The sequence below is a fragment of the Sphaeramia orbicularis genome, chromosome 6 (genome assembly GCF_902148855.1).
Source record: "Sphaeramia orbicularis chromosome 6, fSphaOr1.1, whole genome shotgun sequence".
In the NCBI taxonomy this organism is placed as follows: Eukaryota; Metazoa; Chordata; class Actinopteri; order Kurtiformes; family Apogonidae; genus Sphaeramia; species Sphaeramia orbicularis.
In genome coordinates, this window is record NC_043962.1 from 33838394 (window position 1) to 33856973 (window position 18580).

Genomic DNA, 18580 nt, shown 5'->3' on the forward strand with positions numbered 1-18580 from the left:
CCATTTTAACATCACAAATTTCTGGCGACCCCAGACATTCAAAACTGAGACTTTTTTTTTGTTGCTAAAATTAATTTGTTTGATCATGCAATAGTTTGCTATACTATGCTGCAAATAAACGTTAATTTTAGATGACATTTAGTCTATATAATATATATTATTATGGATGGAGGCAGAAAAGCCAGGTGTAGATTACTGCACAAAGTGAGAATTTTATTTTCCTTGGTCAGGATATGTACAGTCAGTCCAGCTTGGATTTATAAGGCTAACAATTAAAACTGAATAAACAAGAACTCAAACTATGAATTATGAAAGAGCTGCAGCATCTGAAACTGACCACAATGAACATTTGACAGATAAACAGTACCACAGTGCTTCAGTTTCAGCTTCAGAGTTTGTCATGTCTTTTATGGATTGGGATCATCTTTTTCAACTCACCATATATGTTTTATTACTAATTTAAATTTTTTTTTATCAGTTACTAGAAATTTCAGGCGACCCCATTTGAATTCCAGGCGACCCCACATTGGGTCCCGACCCCAAGGTTGAAAGACACTGCGTTAGTGAAACAGTAAATAATGGAAGAAAGCAACAGGCTCGACTATACAACGCATTATAATCCAACAAGTGACCTGAGTTACAGATAAAAATTTCAACCCACTGTGGGACTCAGATGAGGGTTTAGTTTTATTACATCTGAAGAGAATCATCGTCAGAAGGGTTCAGTTCACAATCTGAACTTAGAGGTGACATGAATCCATTTTTCCACAATCCAATCAGGCTGTGTTGTCGTGTGGATATTGACCTGGGAAGAGGGAGGTGCTAAGGTGCTCTGAAGATCCCCAGCTGGTGTGACAGACACAGAGACAAAGGTGCTGATCTTTGTGCCACACTAGCTGGAGGCAGGACTTAATGAAGAGGTAGCAGCTGAGGAAGATAGGCTCATCCTGGCTGTCAGGGCCCAGGCAGTGCCCTATTAGTGGTGGGCTGCCGGCAGGAGAGGCGTTGCTGACAAGATGTGACTAGGGACAGGCGCAGGACGACAGGTAGCACGGGCTAATTATAGTTTGGTGCTACCAAGGAAAGCGGGAAGGCAAGGAAAAAGGTGAAGGCACAAGACAGGTGGAAAAAATGGGCAATTTGAAGGAGAGAACAGCAAAAGTCTTGTGTCATGGCATCTGTGTTTACAAGGTGTAATACTGAACACATCCCCGTAAAGTAACACACATTATTTATTAAAAGAGGAGAGTTGTAAATAGAGCTGCTACCGATTAATTGACTAGGTGCTTGAAGTCAATGCAAAAAGTCCCGATTCGATTAATTGACTCGAATTGATTGGAGTGAGATATTCTATTGCAGTTTTCCTGAATTGGAGCTTCTTTGTGCGTCACAATAAGCGTCCATATGAAACACAACAGTGGAACCAATGTTTAACAGCAGAGAAATGAAGGAAACAAAGTTTTGATTCAGGAGAATTGGGGTTGAAAGATTTTTTTGGATCATTTTGAGTCAATTAATCGGTTGCAGCTCTAGTTGTAAAAATCCAAACAAATTACTTTAGGAGTATGGTATGAGAAGGAATCCACAGGTTCTTGGGGAGTGATGAGTTGCTGTTATGTGATTACATTAGAAAATAAATGTAGTGTGTTACAGTTAGGAATCAAAATATTGCAGTGGATATAATAAGGTGATATCTGAATATTGTCGCTGTCAGGTAGAAACCTCATAAGTCCATTTCTGGTCTTTTTTTTGGTCATAAAATGATTCTATTGGTCAGTCTTCACATTGACCTGATGGTTTTAGAAATATTTAACCAATGAAAAGTGTTGAAAATAACTTAACTTCATTCAGTTATTTAGAATATACATTGTTTCCTGTTTCCTGAAAAATATCCTTTTGGACATAAGAGGTTTCCACCTGAGAGCGACAATACATTACTTTTGGCAAAAACCTTGTCTGTAGAATAGAATAGAATAGAATAGATCAGTCATGATTGCAGTCTTTTGAAGTCTCTGGGTCCCATTTGTCCTGCCTCGGCACATACACTGCGTCTTTTCATTGGACAGTATGCACTCTCAATTTTGAGTGATTTGATGAGTTTTCTGCTTTTTTATTGGTTCTGTTTCATTTGATTATGCATCACTATTTGAATCATCTGCAGAGCACATCACTTTCCTGATTTCACATGTAATAAGTTTCATTACTTTGATGAAGTAATTAAAACAGGGTAATAGTCATCTGTAAACTATCACATTTCTAAAGTAGCTTTCCCAACAATACGCTTGTGCAAATATCACTAAATATTTTAATAAACAGAAGCATCTTTGAATACAGCTGGAAACCGTTTCATGGGTTTGTTACTATGTGGGAATATGTGTGAGGACATGCATGCATACGTGTGTAAGGAAGGGTAACTCTGCTTATTAGTGGGCCTCCTGTGGGTGTTCACAGACCAATCTTTTTGAGCTTAACCCTCTGTCCCTCTAAAGACTACGAGTGAAAAGAGAAAAACAAGAATTGTTTGTCCAGAGCAACCACAAGGCCACAGTGTTCCAACCACAAAGCCTTCTTTACATTGATGTGATGACTTATCAGATCATGCGCTGTATGTGACGTACATGCATCTATAGCAAGTCATACAATGTCACCAACAGTTTAGACAAGGACCACGGGGTCACTGTGACATGGATATGATGCCTTTACTAAAAAATGAAAAATTATTTTATCTGAATAGTCATAACAGGTTCCATTTTTAGGACAGAGTTTACTTTAAAATTTGATCTTATTCCTATGTTGAAGTAACCTAACATGGACAAATTACTTGAAGTAAATGCCAACCATGGCTCCATAATGGCAAACTGTTCTGTGACAATGGCAAAAAGTGGCAGTAAATGTCATTGTGCTCCATTAAGAAGTCTTCTGTCTGTATGCCACGGCCTTCAGAGCCTAATGGACTTTGTAGCCTTTGGCAGGTCATTTCTTCCAAGAAGGGAATTCCTGCTTTGTCATGACCCTGGTGGCAAATGAACACAGGGATAAGGCACCGCATTAGTCAGTCAGGAAAGCCAGTGTGGATGACAGGATTAGGCCTCAGACAGCACAGCAGCCTTGAATCATAATGACACACAAACATCCATAGATATACAGTCTCAAGGGCAGCAATGTCCTTTACATTACATGGACAGCATTGTTCTTACATAAAATATGCTTAACAGAGCTTAAAAAATGATATAAGACACAAGAAAAAAAAAAAAAAAAATCTGTGGATCCAGCTAAGTGGAGTTGGTAGAAGTTCAAACCTGGATTATCGTTCCTAAACTAGCTGTTGAGGGTTTATTCAGGAAACGTCACATTTTCCAGTAACATGTGCTCCCAGGGGTGGCAGCATGACCAAATGAAATGTGATGACAAACACTGAGTGCTCTGATGGCTGAGTGCCTGTTGGGAGGAGCATGAATGTGTGCATCTGTGTGTTTATGTGCAGAGTGTTTGTGGTTGTCCTCTACGTGCTTCCCCCCAGATTTATCCCTCCACTGCACTCCTACCTCCCTGTGGATGAGTGGGGGGTCCCCCATGTACTCCCTGGCGTTCCCACGCCTTGGCCGACGCTCTTTGACATTGCTAACATAAACAGATGTTTAGCTGTGACAGGAAATGGCCGACTTCTGAGGGTCTGATGGAAAAGAAGCCGTTCGTCTCCGTGACAGAGGACGGTGGGGAGGTCATATTACAGCAAAAAAAAAGAGCAAATAATCTGTCCCAGGCGAGTGTGTGTGCATGTGTATGTGTACGGAGGGGTGATTGGGATTCAGGAGGTTGTACGGACAGTCATTGACCTCGTATTCAAGGTTAAACAGCTGACTTCACCTAGCTGTATTTTATGGGTATGACCTCACTGACTCAAACACCGGCAGACCTGGAAATCAATAGAAGAACACATTAGTCTTATCTGACGAGAGCAAAGGGAACAACAGTTGAAAGAGTAAAAAAGAGAGAGCTGCAACTAATGAGAGAAACAGACAAAGACAACACAACATTTGTACGTATAATCAACATCTGCCTGACAGTTGCAGGACCATTACAATGGCAATTAGCAGAAATGGAAATAGATTAATCATTGTGTGTTATGTTTTCATTAGTGTCTATGTAGGGAGCAGATGTTGTGTGTTTCTACAGGAGTGCAAAACAGACACACAACTGTTAAAGTGAACATGTCTACCCATGTAATAAACACCTAAATAAATGAATCTGTATGCAAATCTCCTGAGAAAGAAAGAAAGAAAGAAAGAAAGAAAGAAAGAAAGAAAGAAAGAAAGAAAGAAAGAAAGAAAGAAAGAAAGAAAGAAAGAAAGAAAGAAAGTCAGTTATTCTTGTTGGAAGTCTAATAACTGCTGATACTGTGCAAAAGATCACATGACAACCTTAGATTCACAATTCACAATATGAATCACAATTTTCTCACTTCATCCAAATGTAGGCCAGTTACAACCAAACAAGAAAAAGTTTTCATCTTTTTTTTTTGTTTGTTTCTGGAGACTCATGTAACTAGAAACTCTGCACTGTGTATCATTTTGGACTGAAATTATGACAATACTTTGACAGTGAAGTAAACACTCTTCCACATTCCTCTGTACATACAGTACTGCTGCAGTGTTTCCATTTATTACCTTGACTGTGTCAGTGTAATTTGTCCCGTAGGAGGTTTATAATGAATCAAAGACATTCTTATAGTTGACATAGACCTAAAACGTCAGTGTGTAAATCAAACTCATTGCACACGTTCAGAAAATAGTCCCACAGCTCATGGCGTTACAGCAAGTATTTGTCATTATTTCTTCATTCAGCAGCAAAACAACATGTTACACAGACTCTGCATGTTCACGTGGAATAAATCCAAACTGTAACGTTCAGACAGACAATAAAGTCACTAGCCTTGTGACCTATGCCTGCAAGGTTAGGTTATGACAATACTCTCTGTAAAACATCTCAATTCCACTATGATAAACCGGCCATTTAAAATGACTGTTAGTATTAGCTGAGCAGGGATTTTTGAACAGTATTGTCATTTTTTTGTATTTGTCTGAAAAGTAAACCATATGCCAAATTAATATCCATCATAATCTTAGTTTCTGTGATTGCTTAGCCCGATACTGTACTACTGTTGAAGTCTGTCTGTACCACACAGTTTGTATTTTCTGAGACTTGGACTCTCTCAGTATTCAAAGATCTGATCTACTATGCGTCACAGGACCACTAGTCTTAACCGGATCTCCACATTTCATTAACACTGTTACAAGTGGTGGAGATAGACACTCTCCTTCATCACTTTGCAGCAGGTGTAAAAGCTTTCTGGGTTCCTTAAACATCTTGGATCATGGGAAGCACTGAGCAAAGACCGCAGTTAGAGAGCATTTACAAAACAGTGACAGGACTTACTGTTCTGATGAAATAAGCATGACAATGACTAAATCACTGCAAAAGAAAATACATGAATGCTGTTCTTTCAATTAGCAAGGCTATAAAATAAAAAAGGAGAATACCAACCCATTACCAGTAAGTGCTTCTCTTGCTGCGCCTGTTATTACCTTTCAAAATAAAAGCCCTTATATACACTACCTGACTGAAATCTGCAGTCAGTCAGAGCATTTCACCAAGAGATAATAAAGTATCTTAGTATCGCATTAACATTGTGTTTAGTGATACATGTTTATTTCATATAATTTTATTCGAGTCAAACAGCAATGAGTTTAACCCATAAAAACCTAGTGCTATTTTTGTGCCAGCTCCCAAATAATTTTTTCTCTCTATTTAACCTTTCTTAAATAATTTATCACCACTTATTATAATATTGTTCTCTCCATTTTGCATCTTTTTTCAGTGAAAATCAGGTATTTTCCTATATTTATTTTACTGATCATGTGCTTTAATCATCATGTTGAGATTACATTTGAGGTGTATTATATTAAAAACAGACAAAACTTTAGAAAAAGTGACTTTTTCATTAAAATCTATCATTAACTGAACATAAAAACAAGTGAGTCCATACACTGTCATTGATCCAACTCCATGGGTTTTACTGGGGAATCAGTGTTGGAGAAGATGACGGTGTTTCCATGGTTACTACGGAGCCTCTGAACATCCAAGTGGGTCATATCGGATGACCATGGAAAGCCGATAAACTGTACTTTACACCAATTATTTACATGTATTTATAGGACTAATGGATTAACAGGTATTAAATATTTTAGATCAGTTGATAGTTTGGTCACTGTTGTATATTTGGGTCTTTATGGGTTAATGAGTGAATTTTATGATTAGTGATTATGTGAAATGAGCAACAATTCAAGCGAATATATAAAAATGTTTTGGTCATTTGTAGAATCAGAATACTTTATTTATCCCAGGAAATTTTTAAAACATATGAGGTATAGAGATATTTATAGATATGTTAATGTGGAAATCACAACACAGTCAAATGTGCAGCAGTTCAATAATAATATGAATCACCGTGCCTCAGAAAAAAAAACCCAAAAAAAAAACATTTCTGCTGCTGAGATGGTCAGTGGAATTAGTCATTAATCACAGTCATAAAGTTTTGTCACGGATAGCTGAGACACTAAGGTGACTCCGAGTTGGACCCTGACCAATCACAGGTGTCGGGTGCCAGGGACAGACGTCACTATATCAGCCTTCTGACAGCATCAGTCTTCTAGACGATGTTAAGTGAAAGAGTTGTGATCTTACATGTCAAGAGCTCTCAAAGCTGGGAGAAGGGAAAACAATTGTGACAACCTTGACTTTTCAGCCAACACTGTGAGAGTTACGCTCATTTATCTATCGCTCACATGAAGACAAAGCCCAGACATTCTAATTTTGTAACAGAGTAAAAATATGACCACCTAAAAAGACACCTTGTTTCTCTAGTTTTCCTTTTGATGCTTCTACCTCACTGTTTTTCCTTCAATCTGTACTTTCAGCTCTGACTCCTCATCACTTATTTATTTTCTTGTAACCTCTATCTCAATTATTCTGAAACTGCACCATAATCAAAATGATGAAAAAAAATATTACACGGTAATTTCTGAAATCTACTTTGTATCTAAGTTAACTAGACGTGTCATGTCATTAACATTATTTCACCTACAGTACTAAACCATCCTGTAGTAAATATCAAACACAAATGAATCCACTTCAACACTAATGGATCTGTGCCAGCATGGGAGAGGATACATTTAACATTTCCTCCAATATTAGGGTTTCATTTTATCTTCAGCCACTGCTCATCAATCTCAATGAGTGTTTAACATAGACGTGAGTCAGGATAGGCCACTTGTCTTGTCTTCTTTCTTGATCCAGGTACTTTCATCTCTTAGCAGCTAAGAATGAATCCGGTGAAACGATGGGACGGAGGCCAAAGCAGACTGCCTTGTGGACAAACCCCAGGCAAAAACCAGAAGACCTTGGAATGTGTCACCTCTTAAACACCATCCTTTAGACAAACAGCAATACACACTGTGTTGTTCTATGTTTAATTCTGGAAGGTGATGAAATTCCCAAACACCAGAAGAAGAGTATAATGTATGACAATGGGAACTATAACGGGAGCAGCTAAGGTGACACTACTTGTCTCTCTCTATTTCCGTATTAATGCCTGGTTCCATGCAGTGACGGACCAGTAGCTCCTCAGGGCTCATGAAAAGGCCAATTTAAATAGATCAGGCGACAGCTGACCACTACAAGATTTGCGAACCAGCCACTCCATTAGCGCTGGGCTACCTCTGTTCTGGGGCAATCTGGAGCAAATCACAGTGGCACTAAATGGGAGTGCAGGATGCCTGCTGCAGGAAGGAGATAAAAGTGTATGTGCTTGGTCCTGTGGGTCTGTCGGCTTCCATCCCACTACTGCATGATTGCCTGCTGACGTTTGGCATGCAAAACAGACTTGAACCAACACCGACAGTGATGACACATCTGCATCTCCTTTATGTAATGATCTCAAGCCAGAGAGGATACTCAGTTCCAAAAAGAAAAGTGAATATGCCATACATACAAAGAGAAATGCACTCCAGCTTTTGCATAGAGTTTACACATAGATGTCTGCAGGCACTCCAAGTGAAAGGAGAGAAAAACTATAGTGAATATCAGACAGAAGAGTCTGGGGACAGAGAAAAAGCTGAATGAAATATTAATGGGAATGAAATATTAACTTCATTCTTCTATTGAACTCTGAAGTTTTGGGAGTGCGGTGTTTTTTCAGTAGTATGTTTATCACCCTTTAAACCTGGAGGATCCCTGAAGAAAGGCAAGAAGACTGTAAAGGGATGAGTCCAGCCTTCTCATACATGTCTACTCACTTACAGATACATGCAGGGGAAATTACGAAATGTGCAGTGCCCTGATTGGTAGGCGGTGTTGGAGAAGCTGTTTTGTTGGAGAGGTGCCATAGTATTTATACTCTGACAGCGAGAAGCACGCAGATGGATTCAATGCATGAAGAAAGGACTTGTGTGATGTGCGATGCCTACATTTAACACACAAACATTGGATCTGAACTCACTTAACTTCAAGTCACATGTGAACAATCTCACGGATATAACACACACAAACAGTTCTTCCTCTTTCTTCTCACCCCATCTGTTGACATCTCATTTTAACACCACACATACACACCTCCCCTCAAAGCACGTGCCAAACCCCATATAATACAATGTAAAGATCCTCTGAGAATCAGAGTTAATGACAGGCTTAACATCTACAAGTATCTCTTCATCTTAATCCTCCAACAAGCTGGAATCTGCTCGTGTCAAGTGGGGGGAAACAGCACAGTAAGATCACGAGTATCAAACGCCTTAGATAGTAGTGCACTGTAATTGAGGTTTTGCCCTTGACTTCTGGTTTGTTTAGTATTGTGATGAACTGAGTGATAAAGTCCACAGTAATATAAAAATACAGTGGTTACCAACACAATATTCGTATCCCTGAGGGTCATTGCAGGTTCTCAGGGCTAACTTTGACAATAAAGAGAGGCTAATCCACAATCCAGTTGGAAACTAGTGCATGGTTTTCTCTGCATTTGTTTTGCTTTGGTTCACTATCACAAGGAAATCAAAGCATTTAACACTGAACTATTGTCATTTAACTTTAATGTTATCTAAATGTGCATTCGAAATAATAAAGTAAGTATATAATAATTTAAACTATTTGTAAGAATTAAAAATCAACTTTAAACATAATCTATGCAATAATCTGGCATCCTGTGTGCACTAATTCATTCCTGTATAAACTATTGCCAATAAAGTTGTAATAATTTTGTTTTCAGACACATTCCTCTTTTTATTCCTATTTATAAATGTCAGTAATTAGACTTGACCTGATTACATACTGACTCCCAGTTACACTTTATCTATCACGAAAAAAATCACATTTTCACAATTATTTCATGATAAGAGGTGAAAATGTTTGATTACAACTTTATGGGAAACATGTATTTTACATATCTTACATATGATCTTACATATGATTTATTTATGACCTATTTTAATTACAAACACAAATTAAACTAAGAGTCAAAATTTCAATCTATATGCACTTGTGTATGTATGAATGACAGTAACTATTGTATTGTATTGTATTGTATTCTATTCTATTCCCTTTATTATAACACCCACCCCTGTTTGCCCTGTTGTGTCTGTTCTCCATAACAAGTCAACTTTAAATGCCTTGAACATAACCTGAAACATCTGCCTGCCTGGTAAAGTCCAATTATTAAACTGTCACTATCAGATTAACACATCTGATGTATTTTGATCCAGCTTTAATCGTTACTTTATTAGATAGCCATGCCAGAGCAACAGATGCCCCCCTCTACTTTACTAGAGGCTGGCAGGTACCAGGATGCCCTCTGGCAATAATTGCACCTGACAAATGAGCCTTGACAAAGGAATGGAGGGTGGTCAACCTCTTACTGATTTGACAGAGAAACTTAATTGAAACTATCAATCAGATCCACAACCCACTATCTCTTCTGTTCTGACTTTCATTCTTTCCTGCATAATCCAGCTCTCCCACTCACAGCTGCATCAATGTATCTCCTCTCTGTCAGTGTCGCTGCCTCTCATGCTCACTTGCACATGCATATTAAGACCAATGAACGAGCACAAAATCAAAACAAAAAAAAAATTGCTTGCCTCTGCTGCCACTCCATCCTCATCATCCCCCTACGGTGCACATACACAGTACTTGTTCATCACATCTTGACAATGCTAATTAATACATCATCCCTGCATTTTTGTGATGCTTTCTTTTTTGTTTTTGTTCCATGTGCAAAAGCAGATTAGACGCCTTTTCCTAAATCACTACAGAGGCACACGGGATGTCACATTCGCTGGCAGGGAAGAGAGGTTAGAGTGAGAACAAAAGGAAATACCTCCCCGTGCCAGCAAGTAAAGGGTTAAGCCTATTACAGAAGACCAATCAGGATTGGGGGAGCACTGCAAACCTCCGCAGTAAGAGAGAGAGAGGGAGTGAGGGAGGGAGTGAGGGAGGGAGGGAGGGAGTGAGAGAGGGAGAGGAGAGCAGAGCGGGAGATAGAGAGATACCCGGAGTGTGATGGTTTGCACTCTTATCCAGACAGGAAGGCAGGGAGGGAGTGCAAAATAGAGTTCGTGAGATGAGGAGTAATCATACAGCAGTCCATACGGATGCATAAAAGAGAAAAAACAAAGGGGACAAAAGCAAGAAAAAGACTCCCTTAACAACCATGTCAGGATTAATCTCTATGGACTTGAACATCTGGAGCAGCTGTCAATTATATGACCTTTGTATGTTCATCAACATTCAGTCTTAAGCTTTGGATTACCACTGGAAGGAGACTGATACCGCCGGCAGTTTGTATTCACCGACCCAGATTGTTGCAGAGCTGGAAGGAGAGGGGACAGCGTGGTGTATGGACCAGCTCCGGAGCATCTGTGTTTACCCTGCATGGTGAGCTTTGCTGTGTGATCATGGGGCACTCTACTTATTGATTTGATTTACAGCACTCCACTGAGTAGAGTGGATGTGACAGCGAGGAAAACATAATGCAAAACATCTGTCATCACAAAAACAAACACGCAAAACCAAATGTATGGCACCACAAACCACTGATGGCATCATCCTACATGACATCACTTTATTATGCATCGTTTCATTTATAAACAAGTGGTTTTGGTTGAAATTTGCTTGTTATTGCTTGAAATATGTTAAAGTTGTTATTTTAAGTAGCTCTTAATGCAATCTTAAGAAGCTTTTGAGCGTTTTGTGTCTAACTGTTCAACACACAGACATCATATTACCAACTGTCACTTCTTTCCAAACAAGAAACTTGAAATTACATTTACCACATAGCTTTAAATAGAACTTTACGAGCACAGTTTTCGCATGTTGCAGGCATGATACTGACTCACGTGTGCTGACACTGTGACATATATCAGTAAAGTATGACATCCCTCTTTGATACAACCTTGAACAATGACCGACATGTTCCTCTGAAGAGATTACATGGTTCACGCACACTGACACATGAGGCTTCCATGTCCTCATGACAAGTTCCCAAAGGAATCACACTGTGTTAAAGCTCTAAGCCAGTGTGTCCCGTTGTAAAATTTATATCATCATTTCATCACCCCCGTAGCTTTCACATATATAATCTACATTAATAATTCACACTGTGCACAACAAGAATAGCAAATTATTGCAACTAATCTGTAATGCAAGAAGAGATTGCCAAGACACATTACAAGCTGCAACAGCTAGTAACCTATTTCAGAGCAATACATATGTAAATGCAATGACAAAAACATCAGGCGACACATGAACACGATAAGACATCAGAGGCTTGTTGCTATGTTAATGAGTTTCCTTGTCCACTCTAGTGAGGATATGTTTATTTTCATTAATGCATCCTTCCGATCCCTCCTCCTACTCTGCCTCTACAATCTCTCATTGTTTACCCTATCCTTTTTCTCTCTTCAGGTCACTGTGTAAAAAACATGGACAAATGAAGGACAGGTGATGGTGTTACCAGCTCCTGCATTCTGAAGCTCTATTCTTGTCCTGCATTTACAACCCAGTTCATCCATCTGACAGAGTCACATCCACTTTTCCGTGTGGATAACGTTTTCCTGAAACACTGAAAAAACCCCTTCCCTTTACGCATACAACCCTGTTGATCGCAGATGTCATGGTGATCACAAATGTCGTGGTGATTTGACACACATGCGCTCTAATAATCTGCTCTGCTCACGTAATCTTCAGACACAAAAAAAAAATCAGCATGTGGAGAAACAAACTGGAGACTTGTGCTCAATTTACAAGTCAATGGCGACTGGAGCCAAAAGTACAGAGACTGATGAGAAAGGTGGAGAGTGAAGGCCTGTTCCATTAGTGTTCCCAAGGGAGGCATGCGCCTGGATGCTGCCCGGACGCACTGACCTCTCCTGGACAGATTCTGTACATTACTATGGTGCAAAGTGGTGAATCTTCATGGCTGCCTGATCAACTTTCCCTTTTGGAATACAACAAATGGATATAAGTATTTGGGTGCAGGAACAGATCTGACTCCAGTCTCCTCATGGGTGACAAAAAAGCAAAAAACAAGCATTTGGATTGTACTACGTTCCAGCACATTGCAGAGGAAAGAGTCTGTGTTTCTTTGTTTTCTTGGTTGGCTCTGTCCCTTCTGTCAGGGAATATCAAGAGATTATAAACAGGAGGTGGCTCTGACACTTTATCCCCGTTCTACTCATTTGTCAGTGTTCCCACCATCATCAAAGCAAACACACCAGTCCAAACGAAACGTCTGAAAAGGACATTAGCCCACATTCTCTCACCTCCTCTGGGTGCAGGTGGCTGATTCGCCAGCTTACTTGCCTTTGAGGTTGGAAAGGAAAAGCTGGCAGCGCACGGACAGACAGGTGCTTTTTTGGCTGTCAGCCTCTCAAGGAGGGACTAGCAGTGAAAGGAAAAGCCCTACTGGGGCCCTGCTGGAGCAAAAACCCTTTCTACCGACTCTCTTTGGACGTGATGCTGGTCTCTGAGGATGCAACATGGAATCTATGGCCTGATTACACAGCCCCGGTATTCAGATAGAGCTGGAGGGAAGGGTAAATATTACTAAAACCCCTTTTTTTTTTCAAGCCCCGTTCAGATTAGATTAATTTCTCCAGGGGAGGCTGGATGATTTTAATGTTGCATGTGCTACTCAGTGATTTTAATTTAGTCTAGAATCCTGGAATATGATCCTTTTTTCCTATTTGTGTTGTGCATTCATTATATTTACTCCCATCCAGAAAAAAAACATCTTGAAGTGTAGACACATAAATATCAAAGTGTGCCTCTAAGAATCAAATGTCAAGTCATGAACCTCCTCCTATATTTAGGCAATGACTAAATCAGAAAAGATGAGTTTAGTTACTGGGGGCCTTTGAGTGTTTCATTAGCCATAGCCTCCTCAGAGTATTATTTCCATCTAAATGTGGCTAAAATAGCCTTTCTTCATCACTGCCTTCATTCTGACCTCCAGTTCACATTGATTATGCATAAATGCTGATAAATGACATTTTTACCACCTTAAGAGTGTTGTTCAGTACTGGCTGAAAAATGTTCCATTCTGCATCTAATTGTATGGTAATTAAAATTTAATTGTTCCCATGAATTTCGTGATGAGCCTCCATTGTGGCTGCAACAGTCTGACCAAGGATAGAGTGATGAGAAGTGAAATCTCATGGGGCTATGATTGTTACTAGTTAGTCCTGAAAAGTATGTAATGAGTCTGTCTGATCTGCAGGGCAGTCGGGGAAAATGTTGTAGCACTATTAAGTATTTGCCCTTTTCAAACTTGAAAGACTTCCTCATCATTTGATAACTGGCAGCACTCTGTCTGACATGATTTCTCAGATTTCTGTTAATGAATGCACAAGATGAACAAACCCTCCTCCTTTTCCATTTCATATGTTCCCTTTCTCTTTCTCTTACATGCAGGATAATGCATATCCTTCCCCCCCCGGAACAAGAAGCCACCATGAGCAACGTCACAGTCACCGACAACACTGAACCCATCAGCCGCACTATGAGTCCGGCAACTCCCAGCCCATATGCCTACCCTGTTAGTTTCCAGATCTCTCTGACTGGCTTCCTCATGTTGGAAATCATCCTGGGCCTGAGCTCTAACCTCACTGTGCTTGCCCTCTACTGTATGAAGTCAAACCTCATTAGTTCTGTTAGTAACATTGTCACCATGAATCTCCACGTGTTGGACGTGCTTGTTTGTGTGTGCTGCATCCCCCTCACCATTGTGGTGGTGCTGCTCTCCCTGGAAGGAGACACTGCCCTCGTCTGCTGCTTCCACGAGGCCTGTGTCTCCTTCGCTAGCGTTGCAACTGCTGCTAATGTTCTCGCCATCACCCTCGATCGCTATGACATCTCTGTAAAACCAGCCAACCGGGTGCTGACCATGGGCCGTGCCCTGGCCCTGCTGGCTGCCATTTGGGTGCTATCCTTTGTTAGTTTCCTGGTACCCTTTATTGAGGTGGGCTTTTTTGCTAAGGGTCATCCTGACCTGAACCAGACTGTGGTGGAGAATGTGGTACACACTAACCAGTACTACACAGAACTTGGTCTGTACTACCACTTGCTAGCCCAGATTCCCATTTTCTTCTTTACTGCTGTCGTGATGCTGATCACCTACTCAAAGATCCTGCAGGCGCTCAATATTCGCATTGGCACACGTTTTCATGCTTCTCAGAAGAAGAAGGCTCGCAGGAAAAAGCGTCCTTCTATGACCGCCATGACAACACAGCAAGAGGCCACAGATGGATCCCAGAGTAGTGGCAGTCGCAACCCCACGCTGGGCATGCGAACCTCTGTGTCTGTCATCATTGCCTTGCGAAGGGCTGTAAAGCGCCACAGAGAAAGGCGAGAGCGTCAAAAGAGGGTTTTCAGGATGTCCCTCCTGATTGTGTCCACATTCCTGCTGTGCTGGACACCCATCACGGTACTTAACACAGTTATCCTGAGTGTGGGTCCCAGTGACCTGATGGTTAAACTGAGACTGGGCTTTCTGGTCATGGCGTATGGGACAACTATCTTTCACCCTCTACTCTATGCCTTCACTAGGCAGAAGTTCCAGAAAGTCCTAAAAAGCAAGATGAAGAAGAGAGTGGTGTCGATCATAGAAGCAGATCCTACTCCTAACAACGCCATTATCCACAACTCCTGGATCGACCCAAAGAGAAACAAAAAGGTGACTTTTGAGGACAAAGATGCTAGACAGAAGTGTCTTTCTTCAGAGGATGTCGAGTGAAGGAACTCATTATCTTAATGCAGTATGCAGTCAATAAAAGCAGCTAAACTGACATCATGTCATGACTAAAAAGGGAACATGTTCATCCAAAGCAGTAATGTAAATAATATGTGCAATAGGATGTATAAAAAACAGGTGGAGGTGGATAATTTATTACTATTTATTGAGAACAAAAGTAGATTTCATAGATATACTATATACTGTACTGTAGATATTGCATGGCTTTTGTAACAGTAGCAACATCTAGTACATTGCGTACAAAATATATATATAGAGAAACAGGGAAAGAGAATTAGAAATTGTTATGTATATGTATATATGTATATTTATAATAAATTTTGTGTTCTCTCAAATAACGCAGCAAAAGGCTTCCTATTCTCCCCTCCCCCAAGTAAACTGTTGTGATTTTGTAACAGCTGTGAGATTACACTCGTTCATCAACATGTCACATAGTTTGACACCAATCCCTAGTGACCGCTGACCTTATTGTCTCAGAGTCCTCGAAGGGAAGGCCATTGGACTAAAATTAAACTGCAGGTATAAGAATGCAATGACAGGTCAAACATAAAAGGTTAGCAAAAAAAAAAATCAAAGAGGAAGTGGTATTGTATGTTGTGTTGCTGTATTTCAGAAGTTATTGGGTGCTGTTAACTGTCAATGCATTTAGGGTTAAAGAAGAACACTTGAATTCCTCAGACACAACAGCACACCACAGCTCTCATCACTTTGTTTGACATGAACCAGATGTAATCAAAACCTTGTCTGTTTTACTTTAGCAGTCACTTCTTTGAGCCAAGTGGAAAATCTATAGTTGCCTTATTTTTGGTATGATGAATTGAGGATGACTTCATGGTGGGACAGGAAGAGCACATATTCAATGAAAAAATACTGTTTTACTTGTGACAGAGTAATAATATGTTTTCCACAGGAAGTTATTAAATTAAACTAAAGGAAAATTATGAAAATGGCTGTATTATGAAGATGTCTGACTTTAATAACACTAGTCTAGCAACAATGCTCTCATAATAAGCAAGTCAGTACGTGCAATAAAGAACTGCAAACATCTTAAAGCCTAATAAAAGATTCTGTTTACAATACACAATAACAGATAATGAAGTTTTTCTTCCCTGCCTGTGAATGTTTAACAATAATGCATGTCCTCTTTGGTTTGTCAAGATATAAGACAGTGAAATTGTGTTTCCCAAGTGGCTGCTGCTGGAGATTATAATGCAGCCAGCCTTGTATTTTTGGCTTAACTTGTCTATGAACTAGGAATTGCCCTAAATACTAAGGAATAATTTATTCATACATCCGCAGAAGCGTTTCAGTCGAACGAAGCTGCAAGAAAAAACTGTCAAACTTTTTTTACATTCAGAGTGTAGACTAATATCACATCTAGATGCAGAGTTACAATGTCATTAGCATATAAAGCCATTTTCAGCCAGCCTGTCAGCTCACTTCATTACAACCTGCAGGTCAAGAATTCCATTCTGTCTACAGTGTGGGTATATAGACTGCATTTACACGCATGCATAAAGGTGCATACAAATGCTTTTGCAAACTGTACTCTGCAATATTTTTCAGTAATGAGCTTATTACGCTCAAACTGTCTTAGGTACAGCAGAAAAACTGAAGAGCCCTTTAGATCCTGAGAGCACAGGACTGTTGGCTACTGGAGCGATTATACAACCTCAATCAGATGCTTCCCTGGCTGCCAGTGTGTGGTTTTGTAGCACAACAGAGAGGGCTGATATTGATGCAGGCGAGGTTCTTTATGACCCGCTGTAAACAGGCAGTGTGGATGTCATGGTGCCTTGAGGGTAAGCTTGTGATTGAGAGTAGAGATGGGATCACAGCCAGCACCAGATTAGTTGAGGGGAGGGAAAATGACCTATTACAAAATGAAACACAGAGGACAAAGTTAAGTCACATATTCATTCAAGTCCAAGTCCTCGTTCAAATGTCAGGTGTGCTTCAAAACTTTAGCGTTACTGAAAAAAAAAAAAAAATTAATTGATTACATCCTGAAATTACCTCTCATTGAGCAATACAATTACAAGACTTTGAGGTCACGGTTTATTTTCCATTATGAGTGCCACGGCGGCCTTATAAACACAACCAGTACGGGCTGATGTTCTAACTGAACAACCAACACTATCATTCAGTCTGGCATTCATCTCTTGTTAATCATCTTCTGTTTGGGTTGGGGGTACTGCTCCTAAAAATCACTCAAGATATTGATGCATCCATCTGCTTAATGTAATTCTCAAACACAATCTGTGTGAACCCGGGCTTGGTGTTTATCATGTTGATCTAAGTGTGCCAACCATTGTACATTTCACTATTTATTACTGTTGTCATCATATTTTCAGCATTTTGGGTGTTAAGATGAACCTTTTAGCTCCTTTTTTGATCATTCACTTGGGCCATTAAAGGGAAAACCACTAAAAGCACTGGCTTTTTTTTCTTACATATATTTTTTTTTTTTTCTAAAACATCAGCCCAAAAGTACCCTAAAAACATCTTAAATCTATGTAGAAAATCATACGCTGGGAGGCAGGCCACTACTAACACAGGTTACAGATCAGAGAGGATGCACTTTTACTTTTTTTTTTCTGAAATAGCTAAAAGTGTGCTCTGGTTTGCCTCCAAAAATAGTTACAGGTTTAGTTTTTCTTATAATACCAGACATATGTGACAAAACATCATTCACGGTCTCAAGCAAAAATAAACTGTAACAAATGATATATAATTGAAGTTGAATTAAGGCATCAAGGAGGAAAAACAGCTGCATGGGTGAGAAATACCACTGATAATGAAGTTTATTGTATGTTAATATGAATTATTTGCTTAATAATACCTGTAACAGATAATATACAGTAGGAGTAGTAGCATCAGCATGTTCTGTTTCTAATCTTTATATCAAATTAATTTACTTTTTTTAATGTTTAGTCCAAGAACACAACTGAGCAAGATATTCCCATTTATTGTTCGGATGATTACCAGAGGTGTGAATCTTAACTGGCATCAGAATTTGATTGGATTCCATCTGGATCCCAATGCGTCATATACTCAGTTTTCAGCATTACTGAGCTTGGCTTCTTTTTCAGTGAGAACGAGCAATCACGTAAATCTGAACTCATTTTTATTTAGACAGTGCTTTCAAAAATCAGACCACCGCAGTACCTTCTCAGCGGGATGCACCTCAGTACAAAATGAATCCAACTGCGGTGCATCACA

General features: G+C 39.7%; 1 protein-coding gene across 1 annotated transcript; it reads left to right on the top strand.

Annotated features, from left to right (window-relative positions):
* The first annotated feature begins 10552 nt into the window (after nucleotides 1-10552).
* LOC115421177 (G-protein coupled receptor 22-like) lies at nucleotides 10553-16213 on the top strand. The gene is made up of 3 exons (XM_030136924.1): nucleotides 10553-10983; nucleotides 12013-13142; nucleotides 14020-16213. Exon 3 carries the CDS (start codon nucleotides 14024-14026, stop codon nucleotides 15338-15340), a length of 1317 nt encoding a protein of 438 aa, XP_029992784.1. The 5' UTR covers nucleotides 10553-10983; nucleotides 12013-13142; nucleotides 14020-14023; the 3' UTR covers nucleotides 15341-16213.
* Nucleotides 16214-18580: the final 2367 nt, after the last annotated feature.